A 20,204-nucleotide genomic window follows, 5' to 3' on the forward strand; every position below is an offset into this window, starting at 1 on the left:
GTTTTTGAAGAGCCAGAACAAATAGATAGGGAGCGCCTGTTTACCTACCGCATGTAGATAAGGTCTAGCGAGGGTTCTGGAGCCCGTGTGTTTCGAGGTGCTGCTGAGCATGGGAGCCGTGTTTCTACAGACACTGGCAACTTCTGTAACCACGGCCCAGGGGGTGTGAGGCAGCTGCCTGTGTCACAGGAGCCCCTGACACACAGTCCTGAGCTTTGACCTGAATTACCTGGTTGTGCTCCTGGTCTTTCACTGGCCTCCCCCTTCCCTGGTGTAGTGCTTCGAAGGGCAACCATCAAAAGGAGCCGGACGGAGGCCATGACTCGGGACTCCAGCGATGAGCACTGCGTGGATATCTCCTCTGTGGGTGAGTGGAAACACTTAGGTCTTCTTTGACTTGTCTGAGCTCTCGTAAGAAGACGATCCTCTCTTCTGAGAAGCACCACGAAGAGGAATAGAATCAAAAGAAGCCAGAATTCAGGGATGTAATTAAGGAAGGACTTGGAAATCGATTCTAGAGAAAAATGGACCATGAGGGTTAAGGCTTAGAGTCTCACCCAGATCCTTCAAGCGCGGCAGATGTCTCCCATTTGCATCTAGAACTATCCGTCCTGGAGGTGATCATGAGAGCCAACTTTGGGTTATTGTTCAGAGGATCCCGAGGACCTGTTGCTTCTAGTGACCCCCATTTGAGGACCTGCGATCATTTGCCTGACCACAGTGGGAGCGACCACCCACTCCCATGTGATAGTTCAACAAATTCCTACTGGCAGCTCTTAAATGGTTCCTCTTCAGGCCCAGGTTCTCTTAGATAGGCTGGCTACTGGCAGCTCTAACGTCCCCAGGAAAAGGGATGGCAGATTTCTCCCTCCTCCTTCACTTCATCCTTAAAAGCAGACGAGGTGTGCAGAACCGTTGCTGCTCTTGACTGCCGGGGGAGAAATCATCACAAATGCAGCAAAACGACTCTAGTGCCTGAAGCGTATTTAAAAGGAAAGGCCAGAGAGAAGCCCAATCTGTTAAAAACATAAATGGCCCCTATTAGGATTCAGGACACCGGGTCCGTGTCTGGTGTCGTGCCCAGGGAACCTTTCGGTTTCCTAGAATTGAGAGTGGCCAGTAAGGAAAAGCAAGGGTCTCTGCCTCAGAAGCTACATAGCTCACCACATGGGGATGCCCTGGGCCTGTGATGTGGGGGTCGCCTAGCCCCCCAGGACTGAAGCTATCCACCTCCCCCTTTGACTGCCTCCTTGCCATGGAGAGTAATCTGTCCTGCAGCCTCATTCTTCTTCCTTCCTTCTCTCCCCTTAGGCACCCCTCTCGCCCGAGCCAGCATCAAAAGTACAAAGGTGGACGGGGCCTCCTATTTCCGGCACAAAGAAAGGCTTCTGCGCATCTCTATCCGCCACATGGTTAAATCCCAGGTGTTCTACTGGATCGTGCTGAGCCTCGTGGCTCTCAACACTGCCTGTGTGGCCATCGTCCATCACAACCAGCCCCAGTGGCTCACGCATCTTCTCTGTAAGTGGCCAGTGAGCGCTGGTCAGCGTGGTGCAGCTGGATTCGGGTGTGAACACAAGCAGACGGGCGTCCTGCTGGGCCCGGCAGTACTCTTGGTTGGGAGGGCAGCGTTGGTTGCCTCAAGGGGTGGGGATATCACAGCACTGGTACCCTTGTCGTTCATGATCAAATTGGATGAATCTTTTCCTGATAAGACCACAAAATGGGGTTAGCCTTGGGTACTCTAAGGCTTTCACTGAATATCATAAGGAGACTAAATGGTATAGAGCATTTTGGTCACCTAAGTCCTGGGGAGAAAGTTCTTAGGCCAGTGGTTACTTCTAATAGACCAAGACGGGAACGTCTAGGTGGGCTCTGGGCAGGGCTGCCACTGGTGTAAGTGGGGATCCAGGGTGCTGTCACAGGTGGGAGTGTGTAGGGCGAATCCTGCTCTTTCATCAGTGCCATGGTAAAGCCCTTTCTTTCTCTCCTGAGAGCCATATTCCATTTAACGGCCAGTGACAAGCCCATCCATTGAGAGAGAGCAAAGCTGATGTGTGGAGTGTGCCTGGGCCCCCCAGGTCAGAGTGTATCCAGATATCATCAGGTTTTTCCTGCAGTTCACCTGATATGGTCACTGAATGTCTTTGCCTTTGTGTCCTGCTGGCGTTGAGGGTTCCTCCGTAAGGTTCAGGAGGTTGGGCTGGAGGACGCGGGAGCCCATGGCATCTACAAAACAAATGCTTCTGCTCTTGATGCTTTCAGACTATGCAGAGTTTTTGTTTCTGGGACTGTTCCTCTTGGAGATGTCCCTGAAGATGTATGGCATGGGGCCTCGACTTTATTTTCACTCTTCATTCAACTGCTTTGATTTTGGGGTAAGTGGTCCCGAGCCCACCTATCCTCCTGCTTCACGTTGATATGCCACAGTTTGAGATAAGCAGCTCACTCCACTGCTCAGCATGAAGCACTGAAATCGGAATTTAAAAAGGGAGCTAAGTAAGCTAGCTAGAGGGAGGGCAGGAATAAGGGAATCCTTCCCTTACCAGGATTTGTTTGTTTGCTGGTTTAAAGCTCTTATATTTCTGATGTTTTTGTTGAAGTGTAACATGCACACCATTGTGTACACTTAAGTGTAGAGCTGAATGAATTCGACAGAGCTGCCCATAGCAAGGTTTTAACCACTTGCTGACTTGGGGGAAGCCTGGGAGAGAACAAAGGAACTGATTCCAGAAGGTGGCTCAGTAAGAAAGAGAAGCTTATATACTTGTTTTGTTTTGTTTTTTAGTTCAGTTTAAAAATGGGAAAATTATCTAGATACACCCTCATGCAAACATGCACATTCACACACACACACACACATACACACACACACATACACATGCTCAGTCACTCCTCCCTTAGCAGGTTCCCACATAGACCATTTCATCCAGTGTTCACTTCCTAAATGATGTTGATACGTAAATGTGTGCCTATCTAACCATCTTCAAGATGTTCTGACATACCAGTCCTCCCACTCCGCTCAGGACTCCTAGCCTCTGTTACAGATCCCATTTGCAGATGAGTGAAGAGAGAACATCGTGTGCAAGTTCATATACCCAGTTAGCAGCAGAACAAGGTTGCAAAACTTTGGGTTCCTGAACCACTTCTCTTTCTGCCAAACCCATTTCTATTCCTGCCAGTTCTTTAGTTAGGTGCTAACGATTCTGAGCCCTTGCCAATCTGCATTTTTCACTTGAAACATATGCTTCTGGGTATGGGCAATTTTCAGGCACAACAGCTAGTGAAAGACCATTCCCTATATACGTACTTTTTAGCATTGCAGCAAGGATTAATTTTTGTCACTTCTCCTAGTGCATTGTGTAGAACATAGTAGACATTCAGTGAACATATAAAGACCCAATTGTTAATTTGACATTGCTCCTTCCTACAACAATCAGAATCTATATGCCATCAACTAGTACTGTCACACTGGGATGTGTGGGACCTGAGTGACTGAAAGATACTTCACATATGGGTGACTGAATAATAAATTCTAGGACAGTGAGAGAATGTGGACCTCCTCTGAGGTTTTTACATTGAAATGCAACCTGTATTAACTTAAATTTGTTTTGTTGCTTCGAGTACCACTCTTTTGTGTGTTTGTTCAAGGTGTTATTATGTAAGAAGAGTTGTGGCTCTCAGGTTTGTGCAGAAGCAGTGACTGGCTCTGGTAGTTTCCACCAAGGACAGAGCAGCAGTCAGTGAACCAGTCTCCAGCATGAAGGAGTGACGTCAGGAAGGGGAATGGAGAGCAGTGTGGAGGGAGGCAGTAGAGTCTCATTTTCCCTCGGCAGCCTTCACAAATAGGTGGTTTTGTTGGAGTTGTGCTGGGTGGGGAGGGGAGAGTTTTAATTTCACTGCAGCGCAGTGACAGGTGTTGACTGCTGAATGCCAGAAGGCTCCTCTCTTCTCCTCCTTCTCCTCACTGTGGCTGGGTTTGGCTCTTTAGGTCACAGTGGGGAGTATCTTTGAAGTGGTCTGGGCAATCTTCAGACCTGGTACATCTTTTGGAATCAGTGTCTTGCGAGCTCTCCGGCTTCTAAGAATATTTAAAATAACCAAGTAAGTGATCAGAATCTGGACTCCTCCCAACCACCTGTGAGAGTGGATGCTACTCTCTTCCTTAGTATATTTCCTTCCATCCCCTTTTCTCCTTCGCCACGTGTTCCCCTTACCACGTCCCCTACTCTGTTCTTCAGCACCGCTTCCTCCAAAAATCAGACCAGAAAAATACCTATAATGCCAGATCCCATGCCACACTCCCAAGGGGAGCCTCATTGTTGCTGACATCTCTCCTGCACACAAGTTTACAAATGCAGCCTGTTTCATAGACTACCAGGCAGCTGGACTTGGGGATAATTTTTAAATACAGTGTTCACTGCTGTAATGTTTGGATTTTGTAGGTATTGGGCATCTCTGCGAAATCTGGTGGTCTCCTTGATGAGTTCTATGAAGTCTATCATCAGTTTGCTCTTCCTCCTCTTCCTCTTCATTGTTGTCTTTGCTCTCTTAGGAATGCAGCTGTTCGGAGGCAGGTAAGCACCAATGAACTTTCCATTCAAAAGAGCCTCAAAACCCAGTCTTCAGCCTCTGAGCAGGAGGGCTTCTAATTTGGTCACCATGCCACCATTCTATTTGCTTTGGCCCACATCAACCACTGTGTGTGTGTGTGTGTGTGTGTGTGTGTGTGTATAAAACCAATGTCTCTGCTTCTAATCTTTTCACAATGTACAGGGTTCTGGATCTGGAGACCCCTCTCTTTGGAGCTGTCCCTAAAATAAAATGTACAGTGTGGGGCCTTATAAATCAAGATCAGTCCAAACCCCATCTCATAATCTGTACCTTCAAAGTGCACAGCCTACCAGTAATAGTCACCATAATACCATCTTCATAAATTACATGGAATGGGGAGAAATTAGGGAACAAGAGGATATAGAGAAAGGGTAAAAGAAGTGACAAAGAGGTAAGAGAAAACTTGGTATGTGAGATTTTCATTTTATTTTTCTCTCCGAACTTCTTTTTCAGGTTTAACTTTAATGACGGGACTCCTTCGGCAAACTTTGACACCTTCCCAGCAGCCATCATGACCGTATTCCAGGTATGAGACCAACTGGCAGTTAAAAATATTATGTAGGATCTTTTGGAGCTCACACCGCAAAATGATATGTTAGGAGAATCCTACTTTAATACCCCAGGCTCGTCCCAGGCAACTGGAACTCTTGTTGAGTAATTATCATCACAATAATTCCTAGAATCTGTGTAGCTGCATGCTTACCAATAATAGAAAAGCTCTATCATGATTAAATTATTGGCCTTTTCCCTATACTTGTGAGTTTACAAGAGATATTAAAGCAAAGACATTCAGTAACTTTTATAATATTTATGACAACCATCAAGTGAACTTTATTCCAGGAATGCAAGGATGGTTCAGCATGCATTAATCAATGTGATCTACCACATTACCAAAATAAAGGATAAAAATCATAGATTATTTGAATAGATGCAGAAAAAAATTTATAAAATTTAACATTCATTCATTATAAAATTCTCAGTGAAGTAGGTATGGAAGGACCCTACGTCAACATAATAAAAGCCATATGTGACAAACCCACAGCCAAATCATACTCACTGGTAAAAAGCTGAAGGCTTTTTCTCTAAGACTAGGAACAAGACAAGGATGTATACTTGCGCCACTTTTATTCTGCATAGTGCTGGAAGTCCTAGCCACAGCAATCAGACAAGAAAAAGAAATAAAAATCATCCAGATTGGTAAGGAAGAAGTAAAACTGTCATATCACATTTATGGTTTTTTGAAATTGGAAGCATCTCCTGACCCATATGTCCATTTAATGAATTATTTTTTCAACCCACCTCATCCCCCCCCCCCACAAAAATATGTTTTTAAATCATGGAGGAAAACTAAAAAATCAGCAATGCGGAGAGCTAAAGAAAACACTGTTTATCTAGACTTTGAGGCTAAACCAGAACCCAGGTTTCTGGAACTGGAGTCCATGAGGCTCTTTCTAATAATGCTTCTGTCCCAAGAACTTTATCTTAGCTCTCCTTGGATGAACTGATAGTGACTAGACCACCTGATCTGTGTAGTTCCTATAGGTCTGGCAAAGCTGGAAGTGGAGGGACTCTATAGTCAGACTCAGAATAGAATCTTCCCTTGTGATGCTCTCTTTCCATTTTCAACATTTAAAATTATCTTCCTTATCAGAAGAAAGTTTGTAATTATTCATGGAAGTGACTTTATTTTTCTCCCTGGCAGAATGGCCAAGCAAGAGGCCAGAATTTTCCTTTTTACATTGGCCCCATTTTCTCAACCAACCCAAATCTCTGACTTGCCTGTTGTTTGCTTTACATAGATCCTAACAGGGGAGGACTGGAATGAGGTGATGTACAATGGGATCCGCTCCCAGGGTGGAGTCAGCTCAGGCATGTGGTCAGCTATCTATTTCATTGTGCTCACCTTGTTTGGAAACTGTATCCTTTTTAAGATAGTCCTCTTCATGCTGCCTGCCTGCCTGGACCAGCATTGAGGAGGTTGGTTGTGGTGGTGGTGGTAGAGTTAGGTGGGAATTTTTTTTTGGGGGGGGGGATTCAGGACATTACTTGGTATACTAAGAGAAACAAGGATTCAGATCTTTTTTTTTTTTTTTTTTAGATTTTATTTATTTATTTGACAGAGAAAGATCACAAGTAGGCAGAGCAGCAGGCAGAGAGAGGGAAAGTAGGTTCCCTACTGAGCAGAGAGTCCAATATGGGAGCTCGATCCCAGAACCCTGAGATCATGACCTGAGCTGAAGGCTGAGGCTTAACCCACTGAGCCATCCAGCCACCCCAAGGATTCTGATCTTAAAGAGATTATATACTAGTTGGGTAAAGAAGACAAATGTAGACAAAGGAAATAAAGTATTATCCAAATCTTCAGCATACACTAATAATAACATGTGAGGCTCTTATACTGAGTAGTTGGAAATACTATCAGCTGGGGAAAATAAGAGGTGACAAAGATAACTGTTAGGCTGAAATAGTGGCCACATTGTAATATTAATAAATTAATTACATGTTAATATAGAACAGGACCTGCACATAGTAAGATCTCAGAAATATCAGTATTATGATTAATGATGTTGCTATTTAGCATAGCTAACACTTATTGTATTTGTGATATTCACGAGAGCCTGTACTAAATGTTTTATAGGAACTAGTTCATCTGACCTATGACTTAGAAGAAGTAAGTCAAGCAATTATTAAATTGTACGGGGAGATTGGAAATCAAGTCCATTTAATTCCCAAACCCATACCTGGTCGTAGGATCTAGACTAGGAAGATTTAGGTTTTAATCTCAGCAATTCTGTTTACCAGCTTTGTGGCCTCAGGAAAGTCCCCTAATCTGCCTGAGCTTTTAGTTTTCAACTCTGTAAGGAGGATAACAGCATCGATTCCTTTATTAGTTGTGAGTAGTAGGTGAGATCATTTATTTGGATGCACCTTATGTACTACAGACTTCTACACAATCACTAGATGTTTGTGGGAGATGGGACTTCCCTTGAAATGGCATTGGTGGAGTAAGAAGGGAGAGCCATGTGATGTAGCTGTACTTCTGCTTTTCCCATATTCTCATGGAGACAAGCTATTCCTTTAACTTTTCTGCCCCCAAAATTTCTAGGGCCCAGAGCAGACTGTGAACCAAACATGAGACACCCATAGGAGGAAAGTTATCCAGTGGGTCACAGAAAAGGAAGTCCAGTTTGTGACAATGGCACCTTGAGTTCCCTGTTCCTCTGAGGGTAGTCAGACCTGGACTTTGATGCTAAAACCAGCTCTATATTCTGCAACGCCGGGACCTCAAAGACAGTTGGAAAATTGGGACTTCAGTGGCTAGAGCTTGGAATGGAAATGTGTTCCATAATGATCTTGTATGCTCCATGACATTGTTGTTGAATAAAATATGGAAGTCTTCTAAGATAAAAAGAATGAGAGAACTTAGCATTCCATTATTGAGAGCCATTCAGTGATGGGTCTGTGGAATCTTCTTTTCACCTTTAAGATCAGAGTAGGATCTTGGTCTGGGTGGGCTTCAATTCTAGCTTCCCAGAAAGGAGAGGTAAACTCCAGCATTGAGCTCCCTAACATCACATTGTGCCAGATTCAATATTCAATATGAGTGGAGGCCATACGTGTCTAAAGGCCCCCTTACTCCAGCTTGGCCCCTGAGTGGTTGGATTCAGCTATCTCCGCGTCCTAGGCAAAGAGAAGATCTGTGGAAGGAAGAAGAGATACTCTCCTTCAGACAGAGCTGCATAACCTCTGCCTAACTGATGCCATGGGGTAGCTTCTCTTCCTGCTGGATCTCAGACAGCAAAGACCTTGAGGAAACCCTCTCAGTCTTGCTGAAGCCTTTTGGTTTTCTTACTTGCCCATCCTTAACCCATCACCCCAGACACACTGCTGAACGTGTTCTTGGCCATTGCTGTGGACAATCTGGCCAATGCCCAGGAGCTGACCAAGGTAAGCATTCTCTGAAGATCTCATGGATTTCTTGTGCCATTGAGCATTTCATCTAGAGCATGGAAACACCCTAGCTGCTTTGCATACCTCACAGGATCATTGTTAGGATCTAGTAAAATACTCTACGTGGGAGACTAGAGCAGGCTGAGAAGATGTGTGTTCTTAGTAGCTCTAGTCATTTCACCTGAACTGGCTTTCCCCAGTGTCGTTACAAAGAGGGGACACCTACACCAGGAATGGAGGTGAGGGGATGAGGTCCTTGCCTGATCACCTGGGGTGAGGCCACTTAGCTGGGCAGGAGAAAGGGCACGAGTAGAGGCACAGCCTTAACAATGTACTCTGGACGGGTCTGACTGGAAGGGCCCTGTTCCATTCCTTGCAGGCACTGCAGAACATCTGAGATGTGTCAGCTCCATTTTCTGACCTCCACTGCCATGCGCTCCACTAGGGGCTAGAGCTTAGGGTAGAATCCCATGGCTTTCCTGAGAAACTGTGGGGAAGCCTATGGGGCAGGCTGGAGACCAGAACTACTGGCCATGCCAGGCTGTGGAGGCTTCTGTCTCCCAAGGTGCCCGGCACCTGGCCACCTGACGCCTCTGAGCCCAACCCACCCTCCTCCTGCCTTGTTTAAGGTCCTTCCCTGCCTTCCTCGTCTCACCTGGTGTCCCGAACTTGTGGGGAAAGCCGGGGAGCTATTCTCCTTCATGGGGATCCCAGGCAAAGCCATCTCTGCTTTGTGTCTAGGATGAGCAAGAAGAAGAGGAGGCTTTCAACCAGAAACATGCATTGCAGAAGGCCAAGGAGGTCAGCCCGATGTCTGCACCCAACATGCCTTCTATCGAGTGAGTTGGCTGTCCCCACTTAACTGACCCCTGGGCTCCTGTGCTAACAGCCAATTCATCCACTCAAAATGGTATATTCTCAGAGGATGCCTCCTCCGTGCTGGGAAATGTCCTTAGGATACAACGGTGAACAAGACAGCGTCCTCTCATGGAGTTTTATTTTAGTGAGAGAGATAATAGACGTGTAAATGATTTTAGGTGGTGATCACTGCTCTAAGGCACATAGAGCAGGATAACACAGAGGAAAAAGAATTGGATAGAGTACTTACAGGCAGCCTGGAAGGGATTCTTTGAAGAGGTGAAATTCAAGCAGAGATCTGTACGTGGAGAAGGCGGTCATGTGACATCAGAAAGGAAGAGCTTTCTCCAGCGAGGGTACGGGGTGGCTGGTGGGCACGGAGCAAGGAGAAATAGAAGGAGACATGGCCACGAAGATCCTGGAGGCCCAGCTAAAGGGTCTTAGCTTTTTTTCTAATTGCAGCCGTGGAGGGTCTAAGGCAGAAGGATGGATACTATGTGACCTATGCTTTTTTAAAAACATGTTTTATTTATTTGTTTGAGACAGAGCATGAGAAGGGGGAGGGGCAGAAGGAAAGGGAGAAGCAGACTTCCTGCTCAGCAGGGAACTGGATGTGGGGCCTGACCTAGGACCCTGAGATCGTGACTTGAGCCCAAGGCAGACACTTAATCGACTGAACCACCCAGGTGCCTCATATAGCATGATATATACTTTAAAAGGTCGCTCTGCTCTATGAAGAAGGGCCCAGGGTGGAGGCAGGGAGACAGAGGGTTGGCTCTAAGAGTAAAGTAGGTGACAGTAGTGGTGGTTGAAACCATAGCAATGGAGGAGATGAGAATCCCATTCAGTCTGTGCTTTGGAGGGAGGACCAATAGGAAGAGGTGATGAGTTAAATGGGCTGGGGGTGGGGATAAGAAGAAAAAAGAAATATTTCTCTCATGTTTTAAGTTTTGATGCAACTAGGTAGATGGTGCTGGTACTTCCTGAGAGTCTGGAGAACAGTGGAAATCCAAGGTTCATTTTGGCCACAATAAATCTGAGATGCTTAGAGAACATCTAAGTGAAGATGCTGAATAGGCCATTGGTTACATGAGGGCGAAGCTCGAAAGAAAAGTCCGCGTTGGAAATGAGGAGTTGGGCGGAGACATTTGTATTTGGACAGTATTAAGCTCTCAGCACGGGTGAGCTGGCAGAGAGTTGTCATGGAGACAGGGTTGTTCAGGACAGAGGCCCAGAGCTCTCCTGTGCCTCGAGGTCTGGCAGAGGAGAAACCGGCAGAGGACACCGGGAGCAATTAGGAGTAGAAAGAAAGGACAGGGAAGTGTCCTATCGTGGGGACCTAGAGAAGAGAATTCTTCAGGAAGGCACAAGTGGACAGTACAGCCAAATACCATCGAAAGATCACATAAGCTGAGGACAGAAAAGGGGCCATTGGGTTTGGCAAAATGAATGTTGTTAGCAACCTTCAGTTTTAGTGGCCCAGTGGGAACAGAATCCAGCTGGAGTGGATTAGGGAGAGACTGGCCAATGATAGTGGAGCAACGAGCGTAGACTTAAAGGATTTAGCCTGGACCTGAAGTTGCTGGCAAAACTAGCAAGGCGTGGGCCTGGTGTAGAGCCGGAGGAAGGTGTTGGAGGAGGAGCTGAGAATCCCGTTTGTGGCTTCTGAGCCTCTGTGAGGTCTGGGTGGGTGGCCCTGGGAATGGATGGGGAGGCTTTGAGGCCCCCGGGAGGTGCAACTCTACCTGGATACTAGACCCTGTCATCTACTACTTGAATCTGGTTGGGGAGAAGCCTTTCTTCGTCAGGTGCTCATGGGAAGGGCTCTGAATGTCCTCTGCCTCACCCTTTAGAATCATCCCAGAGTTATATGTGGGGCTCTCCTTCCCCTGGATGGTCATCGTCTTGCCCTCACCTTTTAAAACTGAAGGCCTGGCCTCCAAGCCAATTCTCTGTGAGCGAGAAAAAAAAATCGGCCCTCAAACTTTGTTAATGATTAATGGAGAAAGGCAGAGCAACTCCTTCCTCTCTGGAATAATCTCTGGGCCTTGAGTCGTTCCTTCCCCACCTTCCCTGCACTCATGAGTTTCGGTTAAAAATATACACACACAGGTATGCAAACATGCTGATGGGGAGGGCTGGCTGTCACTTAGGAGTGGGTGGTTCTATTTACTGAGATGAAGAAGCAGGGGAAGAGTGGGTTTGGAGACGTGAGTTGGGAAGATGCTTGGCCCAGAGTAGAAACTCACTATTTGTGGAATGAAAGAATGAATGAAATGCTGGTAGACATAGGGCTGTAGGCAGTGAGCTGTGTGCGTGTCTGGGCACGGTGAGGTGGAAGAAGGTGCTACAACCATCCAAGATGAGCGGAGATCTAGCTCTGGTCACAGAGTGGGTGCTGCTGGTGGGAGCGATGTCAGGGTGGGTGGGTGCTACTCCGGAGTGCAGGCAGGACCCCTGATTTCTGGACTACTGGACAACCGAGGAGGTGGGTGTCCATAGAGAAACCTGAAAAGAGCATTGTCACAAGTCAGGAGGTCTGAGGGCTGGTTCTGTCACTCCCATGCTCAGTGTCCTTGGACAGAGAGCCACTGAGGATCCTAGAAACTCTGTCGCCCCATCTTTGAAGTGGGAAGGATGCCACTGCCCTTCCTGATCCACAAGGTTAATGTCAGGTGTATGTGAGGTCACGTATGCATGAGCTGGAGCGATGTCAGTGCTTCTCTGTGTGATTTTTAGGAGTGAAGGTGTATTAATGATGGGCTGTGAATTGGGATATGTGTATGTGTGAGTGGAGAAGTGGAGTTTGAAGTGTGTATCTGGTCTGTATGGGAATTAAAAGTTGGGTCTCTTTTTGCCTGGCCTGTGTGTGTGTGTGTGTGTGTGTGTGTGCGTGCACATGTGTGCATTCATGAGGAAGAGAATTCTTCCATGTACTTAAACTCTTGACTCCTATGCTTCTGGAGAGCTGATACTTGAGTATTGGAAAATTTGCAAAGAGATGGTAGCATCTGCTTCCCCTAGTGGGTGTGCATGCTGCCTGGCTAGAGCGGGTCCTTCTCGTTCTGTGTGCTACCCAGGCTTGGCACCGGCACCCCACGTGGGCCTCCTCACACGGCAGCTGCCTCTGCTGAGGGCTGCACACAGTTGGGGCGCTTGCAGGCCTCTCCACAGTGATGTCTGCACCCACCCCGTGGATGCTCGTACACACTGTGCCTCTTCCAGATGCCAAGTGAGGCTCCCACGAGCTGCCTCTCTTCCCTCAGCTCACCCGTGTCTCAGGCTTCCGTGTGGCTGTGGGACATGGCAGTTGAGCAGTGCTTCTCGGTCTAGAATGTTCTCCGTTGGTCAGGGAGGGAGCAGCAGTTGCCAAGCATGTCCCAGGTTGAGGCCAGACTGGGTCTGTCAGCCCACATTGGGGGCGGGCTCGCTCCACGGGTGTTCACATGTGTTGTCCTCCACTGGAGCATGGACATGACGCCAAGAGCTTCATTTCTAGGAGTCCCATTTGCCTTTGTGGGTAATGCCCACACCCTGCCGGTCTGACCTTCTCTGGACCTTGGAAAGGGAAGGACACAGCATGTGTGTATCTGGAGAAAGATTTTCTCCCCTGCGCATGGCTGAGAAGGCTGACACTATGCTTTCCCTAGCTGACCAGACGGAGTCTGGAAGACCTCTGGCTGGGATCACTGTGTTGCACAGTTGCAGGGCTGTCACACGTATCCTGAAGTACACGGCCAGCAGCCCATGGCACGGGGACCCTTCCTGTGGCTGTGGGCTGCTCCGTGGCTCTGATGGCCTGCATGGCGAGGCACGTGTTCCTGCATGAGTTACAGTGCCTGGACTGAGGAGCTGGGGAGTCACACCCATGTGTGAATCCCAGACGTGACTGGGGAAATACTACTCATGCAAGTTTGTAAGATTCCCAGAATAGATCTCGTAAGGGCAGTTCGGGGCAAGTGTGGGGGCCTGTGGGGCATGAAGACGGAGCACCTGAAGCCCTGTCCCCCATGAGATAAGACACCCGAGTGTCTGCATGTGCGCTTCCCACACCAGATCTGCGTGTCTGCACACAGTGAGGCAACAAAGGTCACTCCCAGGGCAAGTTGAAGGTTAGGAGCCTCCTGAGGGCAGCAGGCATGTGGAGAACGTGTGGGCACCTAGAGGACCCCGTGCCTCTCCCTGGAAACTGGCTGGTGGCTGTGGGGCTTCTGGTTCTGAGAGGTGGGGGTGAACTGAACCTGTTCGTTTTTCTTTCCCAGAAGAGACAGAAGGCGAAGACACCACATGTCGATGTGGGAGCCACGCAGCAGCCACCTGTATGTGTGTACCGGTCTGCGTGTCTGTGAGCGGTTCTGTGTGTGTGTGGGGACGCCGTGTCTCCGCCCCCACCGCGGACACAGTAGCGCCGGGTGTGCATGTCAGTGTGTGCCGTGGTGTGTGCGTGTGTTCCGTGGACACTGTCCTCCGCACCTCTCCACTTGTGCTCAGTTCAGTGTGTGTCTACGGTACGTGACCCCGTGTGTCGTGCCCTTCTCCGTGCGGCCTGCGAGCGGGCACGCGGCGGCGTGCTTCCTCCGTGTGGGCGCGCGGGGCCCTCCGCGGGGATGCGCGTGGGCACGTGTGAGCGGAAGTAGTGACGAGCCTCCCGCCCGCAGGAGCTCAGCCCCGTGCGCGTCACCGTGCGCGGGCCCGCGGCCGCGTGCGGGCTCGCCCAGGCCCTGAGCCGAGGCGTGCGGCAGGGGGCTTGAGAGGCAGCCGCCGGCGCTCTCGGCACACGCGGTCCCGTGGTTTCCATTAGCCGCCGTGGAAGAGAGCCACGGCACGCCTGTTCTCTGAGGGGGATGCCAGCCCGGGTCCGCTAGTCACCGCCGTCAGCTGTCCTCTCAGAGGATCCCGCCGCTGTGCTTCTCAGCCTGTGTCCCCCCCACTCCCGGCTGTCATCTGAGGGGCAGAGGACAGGGACAGCAGGGGGAACAAAGGTCTCTGACCCGGCATTAAGGGCCAGTGCGGAGCACAGGGTGGGTGTAGTTGGATGTCCTGAGGGCAAAGGAGAGCAGGGGAGTGCAGACCGGGTGAGCCTTAGTACCACTGTCCTGCAGGCCGCGGGGGCTCCAGCCAGGGCTCGCGCCCGCCCACCCCCGCGGCTGCGGAGCAGGAGGACAGTGGGAAGCCCCGCACGCTAGGAGGTGCTGCTCCAGCCGCCTCCTCGGGCGTGGCCCACTCTGCTCCTTGCCTCTCTCTGTGCTTCCTGTCTGCAGGTGCGGGGCTCTCCCGTTTGCTGCCCCCCCATGTGTCCCGCCCCTTTGCCGTGGCTGCTGAGGGCGGGTCTGCACCTCAGTGGCTCCCTGCCTCGCCTCCGGCTGTCCGGCTCTGACCCGGGTCCTCGCCCTTTTCCCTTTGGCAGGAGGGAGCGGAGGCGCCGGCACCACATGTCGGTGTGGGAGCAGCGCACCAGCCAGCTGCGGAGGCACATGCAGATGTCCAGCCAGGAGGCCCTCAATAAAGAGGAGGCCCCACCAATGAACCCCCTCAACCCCCTCAACCCGCTGAGCCCCCTCAACCCACTCAATGCCCACCCCAGCCTCTACCGGAGACCCAGGCCCATCGAGGGTCTGGGCCTGGGCCTGGAGAAGTGTGAGGAGGAGCGCATCAGCCGCGGGGGGTCCCTCAAGGGGGATGGAGGGGACCTGTCGAGTGCCCTGGACAACCAGAGGAGCCCCCTGTCCCTGGGCAAACGGGAGCCACCGTGGCTGGCCCGGCCCTGTCATGGCCACTGTGACCCGACCCAGCAGGAGGCTGGGGGAGGGGAGACCGTGGTGACCTTCGAGGACCGTGCCAGGCACAGGCAGAGCCAGAGGCGCAGCCGGCACCGTCGCGTCAGGACAGAAGGCAAAGAGCTCTCCTCCACCTCTCGGAGCCGGTCGGCCAGCCAGGAGCGGAGTCTGGATGAAGGGGTGGCCACGGACGGGGAGAAGGACCGCGAGTCCAGGGGCAGCCACACGGGCAAGGAACCCACAATCCAGGAAGAGGAGAGAAGCCAAGACTTGAGGAGGTAGGGTGGTCACAGGAGTGCCCCGGAGGCATCTAGCCCTGCTGGTGAGAAGGATTCTCCAGGACCATCCTATCTGACCCTCGGTTTTCCCTTTTACAAAACGGAGAGGCTGCTAACACCCCCTTCATCAGGTGTGTGTGGCTATGATAGGTGATGGACTCTGTTCCCTTGAAAACCAGCATCTGTTCTTCTAGGGCATCTCCTGTTGGGAGCGGGTCACAGGTGGGTGGACCAGAAGAAGGCCTGAACACTGCCTGGGGGTCCTAACTGCCCCCCCGCTGGGTGGGTCGGGGTGGGAGACAGCAGATGCCATGCTCTCCAGCAAGGCTTTCGGGCTTCCCTCACCTTCCCCTCTTGTCTGGCTCACCCACCACTTGAGAACAGCTTCTTCCTATCTGAGCACCAGCAGTCTCCTCCTCTGTCCCTCCAGGACCAACAGTCTCATGGTGCCCAGAGGCTGCGGGCTGGCAGGAGCCCTCGATGAGGCCAACACGCCTCTGGTCCAGCCCGAGCCGGAGCTGGAAATGGGGAAGGACATGGTGCTGACGGAGCAGGAGGCGGAGGGCAGCAGCGAGCAAGCCCTGCTGGGCGACGTGCAGCTGGATATAGGCCGGGCCATCAGCCAGAGTGAGCCTGACCTCTCCTGCACCACAGCCAACACAGACAAGGCCAACACCGACAGCACCAGCGTCACCGTCGCCATCCCAGACGTGGGCCCCTTGGTGGACTCAACTGTGGTTCACAGTGAGAACACAGTCCCTGTCCCCTTTGAACCTCATTGCCCATCCCACCCTGGGGCTGGGGACCATTGTGGCTCTGGAGTCACCCAGCGAGGCTATGGGGAAAATCCCACCAGCAGGATGAAGTCATTCGTCAGCAAGTAAACGATAGCAGTGGTCTTAGCTTGGTTTGCAGGAAAAACAAGTTGGAATTTTCTCCACCTTAAGCTTTGCCCATAAAATTTCCTTCAGCCTTGGCCCTGGTGACCACCATAGAGCCTTCAGCGAGATCACATGTGGTTTTGTACCCAGATATATGTTCAGCTGTTTGACTTGTAGTGTGAATATTTGGTGGTGGTCTCTAGGACCTCTGAGGTGCCCTGTCACTTGGACAGCTTAGGGAGCCTCTGAAGGAGCAGGAGATGGCCCAGAGCTGCTCAATGTGGCTTCCACAAACCTCTGCTTCTCCCAGAGACTCAGATTGTCAGCCCAGTGAAAGCATTGAATTGGGTGATCTCTGAGGTCTTTCTCAGCACTAACATTTTAGGAATCTGTTACTCTTATCTACTCTTTTCTCCAAGGAGGTTTTACTCAGTTTTTATCCCAGATATCTCAGGAAATGGACATTAATTTTCAGACCTCAAAAGGGGAGACAAAAATCACTGGACTACCCCCACCCCCACCCCCTCCCTAACCCCACCCCAACCTCACTCCTGTCCTTGTTTCCCTTTTCCTCCCTCAACCCCATCCTTCTCTGGGCCCTAAACTTAATCTCTACCCCATGTCTGCCCTAACCCCATCCCTGCCCTAAGCCCACCCCTATCCTGTACTAACCCCACCCCCTTCCCTCCTTCCCGACCCCATCCCCTCCCTGACCCTCCCCACACACCCACTCCTGCCTTAATCCCACGTTTGCTCCATGGCCACTGAATTGCAACCTCCCTGGCTGTGTTTCTCCCGTTTCCTTCTTTTTCTGTTCACAGAACAGTTTTCTGCTCTCCCCGTTTTTCTTTCTCCCGGTGCTGCATCTCCATTCTGTCACCTTCTCTACACTCAGAATGCCAGCAGTACTTAAGAAAATGAAATCTCCCATGTGCAGTGCTCCCTGGGGTTGGCTTGGTCCTGTCTTGGGATTTCAGACAACCACTTTTGCTGTCTGTTTCATTTTATGCTCTAGTATTAGTGCTTTGGACCCTCTCTGATGAGAAACGTTAAGAAGTTTTTTTCTGGGGCTGGTCGATGGCCTTGGTCATAGGTAAGAGCCTATTATCAGAGACCTTTTGGATGAGTTACGTCTTGGAAGGACTCAGAAGGGGCCGGAACCTCAAAGGTTTGCTGCTTGTATAGAGCTCCAGGGTAGAGGCATTCTCTGAGAGCGAACAGTGGTAGAGGCTGACGACATCCCCTGCCCTGCTTGGAGAGCTTCTGCCTCGCTGCCACTCACCCTGCATTGTGACTTGCATGTGGAAAGTGAGGGTGGTGGCCCAAGAGCTCCCTTCAGCCTCCGGCTCCTTCCTCCTCCCCATCCTGGAGTGCAGCCATGGTCCCATAGAGGCATGAATATTGCATTGCCATTTCAACATTAATCATGACTGAAACAAGCACAGACAGAAAGTCAGCCGCAAACAGAGTAACGGTTTCTTAAAATCTTCCATTGCAGTGTGAGATCATTGAAAGGCTACAGGATTTTGAATCGGGAACTAGCTGTATGAACCTAGGATAAGTACTTGAATTCCCTGAACTTCAATTTTCCTGACTGTATAATGGGCAGGACTACATGCCGCTCAGGGTGTAGTGAGGTGAAAATTCAGTGAATGAATATAGGCAAAGAATCTAGATCTTAGATATGTCAACTTTGTAAACTTTACAACAGAAACAAGCCTTCTCTGACCCTGGAAAACGTGATTATTATTTATACATCCAAAAAAGGGCATACCATGTAAAATTAGGGTGACGGCCAGGCAAGAACGAGAGTAAGGGCTTAACTCTGTGTAATAGTGAACATCTCCAGTGTTTGCAACGTACCTGGCTAGACACATTCCTCTAACCCCTTCCCCTCCTTTCTATCCTGTCCCCAAGGGATACCATTCTCACGGGTGGCAAGGTTTCTGATGATTTCACCATGTCCTTTTTGCAGTTAGCAACAAGACTGATGGAGAAGCCAGTCCCTTGAAGGAGGCAGAGATCAAAGAGGAGGAGGAAGAGGTGGAAAAGAAGCAGCAGAAGAAGGAGAAGCGCGAGACAGGCAAAGCCATGGTGCCCCACAGCTCCATGTTCATCTTTAGCACCACCAACCCGTAAGGCCCCCTCCTGTCACTCCCCCTTTGGTGCCAAGGTTAGAGCGAGGGCAGGGTGACGAGAAGGAGAGATCAGGGTCCACTCCTTCTCCTGATCCTTCTTAGTGGACTGTGGCTGGACACCCAGAACATATAGAACGCTCACTGGTGGAGCTGGGTCATGGGATTGAAAAGCCTCTGAGCTCTGTGCCAAGTCCACAAAATAAGATAGGGAAGCATGAGAGATGTCAGGAGAAAATGATCCTATGCCTCTTAGTCCTTTCATTTGGTTGGTGAGTTGTGTGGGGGTGGGGTGGGAGGAAGGCAGTCTACTTCAAATGTTTCACCAAATATTCCAGGGGTAGACAGAGCTGAGAATATGCAGCCTAGAATAAATAGATGGCCCACTGGGGTTTAAGAGTATTGGTCCCAGAACCCCAAATGTGGATTTTGAAATGGGCATGGTTCCTCAAAGCAGAGGTAGGGGCATAAGATGGAGGTGGCAGAGAAGATTGTGGAAGGTTAGACTGAGCTGTCTTTTGCCCCCAAAATGAGCAAGATGTACAGAGAGACCAGCTTCTGTGGCTAGGAAGACAGAAAGGTTTTCAGTGACCGTATGGGCAGTATTCTGGCAAGGCTCTGGGAAGGAAGGAACTTGGGCTAATGTATGTCAAGTCACAAGTCCAGAATACAGTCTGTGGAACATAATCACTTTAATCAGCATACTGGGGCTCATAAAAACCTGTCGCTGCTCTCATTAGGATCTTAGACTCCAGGTGTATCATTACGTTTCTTGGTTCTTCCAATTTCCCTGCTATGCCCCAGTTTTTATATGGGGGCAGGGGGAGTAGACACTGAGAGGTGGTGGAGGGTACCATGTGGGCATGCGCAGTGCATATTGTCTGACTTGGGCTGCTCCAAGACAGACGTGCTGGTTCAGACGTGCCTACGGATAATGTATCTTGGCTTGCGCTACTGCAGCCTCTAACCAATCTGATTATCTTCTCCCACTGGAGCTTTAAATCACGGGTGGTGCCTGCGAAATTAAATTGCTCTCCCTATGGCTTCCTCTGGCCAGGGCCTGGCTGTCTGGCGGAGGCTGATGTGCCCGCGGGTGGGGAGGAAGGGGAGGGGGGGTGGGAAGCTGAGGCAGCTCCTTTGGCTCTGCCACTGCCCCCAGGATCCGCAGGGCCTGCCACTACATCGTGAGTCTGCGCTACTTTGAGATGTGCATTCTCCTGGTGATCGCGGCCAGCAGCATCGCCCTGGCAGCCGAGGACCCCGTCCTGACCAACTCCGAGCGCAACAAAGTGGGTGCATGGGAGCCGAGCCATCGGCCCTGGGACCCACCCCGTCCCAGCCCCTCCCCAGCCCAGTGTTGAAGGTGAACTAGGGAAGGTTCCTGGGGCAATGCGGAAGGCTTAAGAAATGGCCCATTCCTGTTGCTCAGGGCAGAGTATGGATTCTTCCTAGATCAGCTCCTTCTTCCCAGACCCCCGCGTGCCCTAAGGCTGCATTGGCAGGCCTTAACTCCAGAGCCAGCCAGTCTTTGCAGCCACCCAGGGGCTTGTGGTGGAGGTGGGTGGGGGGGAGGATCTCTGATGCCGGGTCTCGTGAGGGATATGCATGAATTTGGGAAGCTGAAACTCTACCCTGGGGAGCTGAGACATCTCCTGGAGGTCCCAAGTGTGTATGTCAGGAGGTATGAAGGAGGTGGGTGGGGAGGATTGC

General features: G+C 50.5%; 1 protein-coding gene across 1 annotated transcript in view; it reads left to right on the top strand.

Moving 5' to 3' along the window:
• The window catches only part of CACNA1E (calcium voltage-gated channel subunit alpha1 E), a 494,904-nt gene that overhangs the window by 415,063 nt on the left and 59,637 nt on the right, over positions 1–20,204 (top strand). Inside the window, exons 13-26 of the mRNA XM_059412718.1 lie at positions 278–367; positions 1,312–1,521; positions 2,266–2,378; positions 3,992–4,104; positions 4,446–4,577; positions 5,068–5,140; positions 6,414–6,531; positions 8,495–8,562; positions 9,307–9,404; positions 13,686–13,742; positions 14,831–15,478; positions 15,909–16,222; positions 18,335–18,494; positions 19,654–19,783. Of these exons, the coding sequence (XP_059268701.1) occupies positions 278–367; positions 1,312–1,521; positions 2,266–2,378; positions 3,992–4,104; positions 4,446–4,577; positions 5,068–5,140; positions 6,414–6,531; positions 8,495–8,562; positions 9,307–9,404; positions 13,686–13,742; positions 14,831–15,478; positions 15,909–16,222; positions 18,335–18,494; positions 19,654–19,783 (2,324 nt within the window). The remainder of the gene's footprint in view (positions 1–277; positions 368–1,311; positions 1,522–2,265; positions 2,379–3,991; positions 4,105–4,445; positions 4,578–5,067; positions 5,141–6,413; positions 6,532–8,494; positions 8,563–9,306; positions 9,405–13,685; positions 13,743–14,830; positions 15,479–15,908; positions 16,223–18,334; positions 18,495–19,653; positions 19,784–20,204) is intronic.

The sequence above is a fragment of the Mustela nigripes genome, chromosome 10 (assembly GCF_022355385.1).
Source record: "Mustela nigripes isolate SB6536 chromosome 10, MUSNIG.SB6536, whole genome shotgun sequence".
NCBI classification, from domain to species: Eukaryota; Metazoa; Chordata; class Mammalia; order Carnivora; family Mustelidae; genus Mustela; species Mustela nigripes.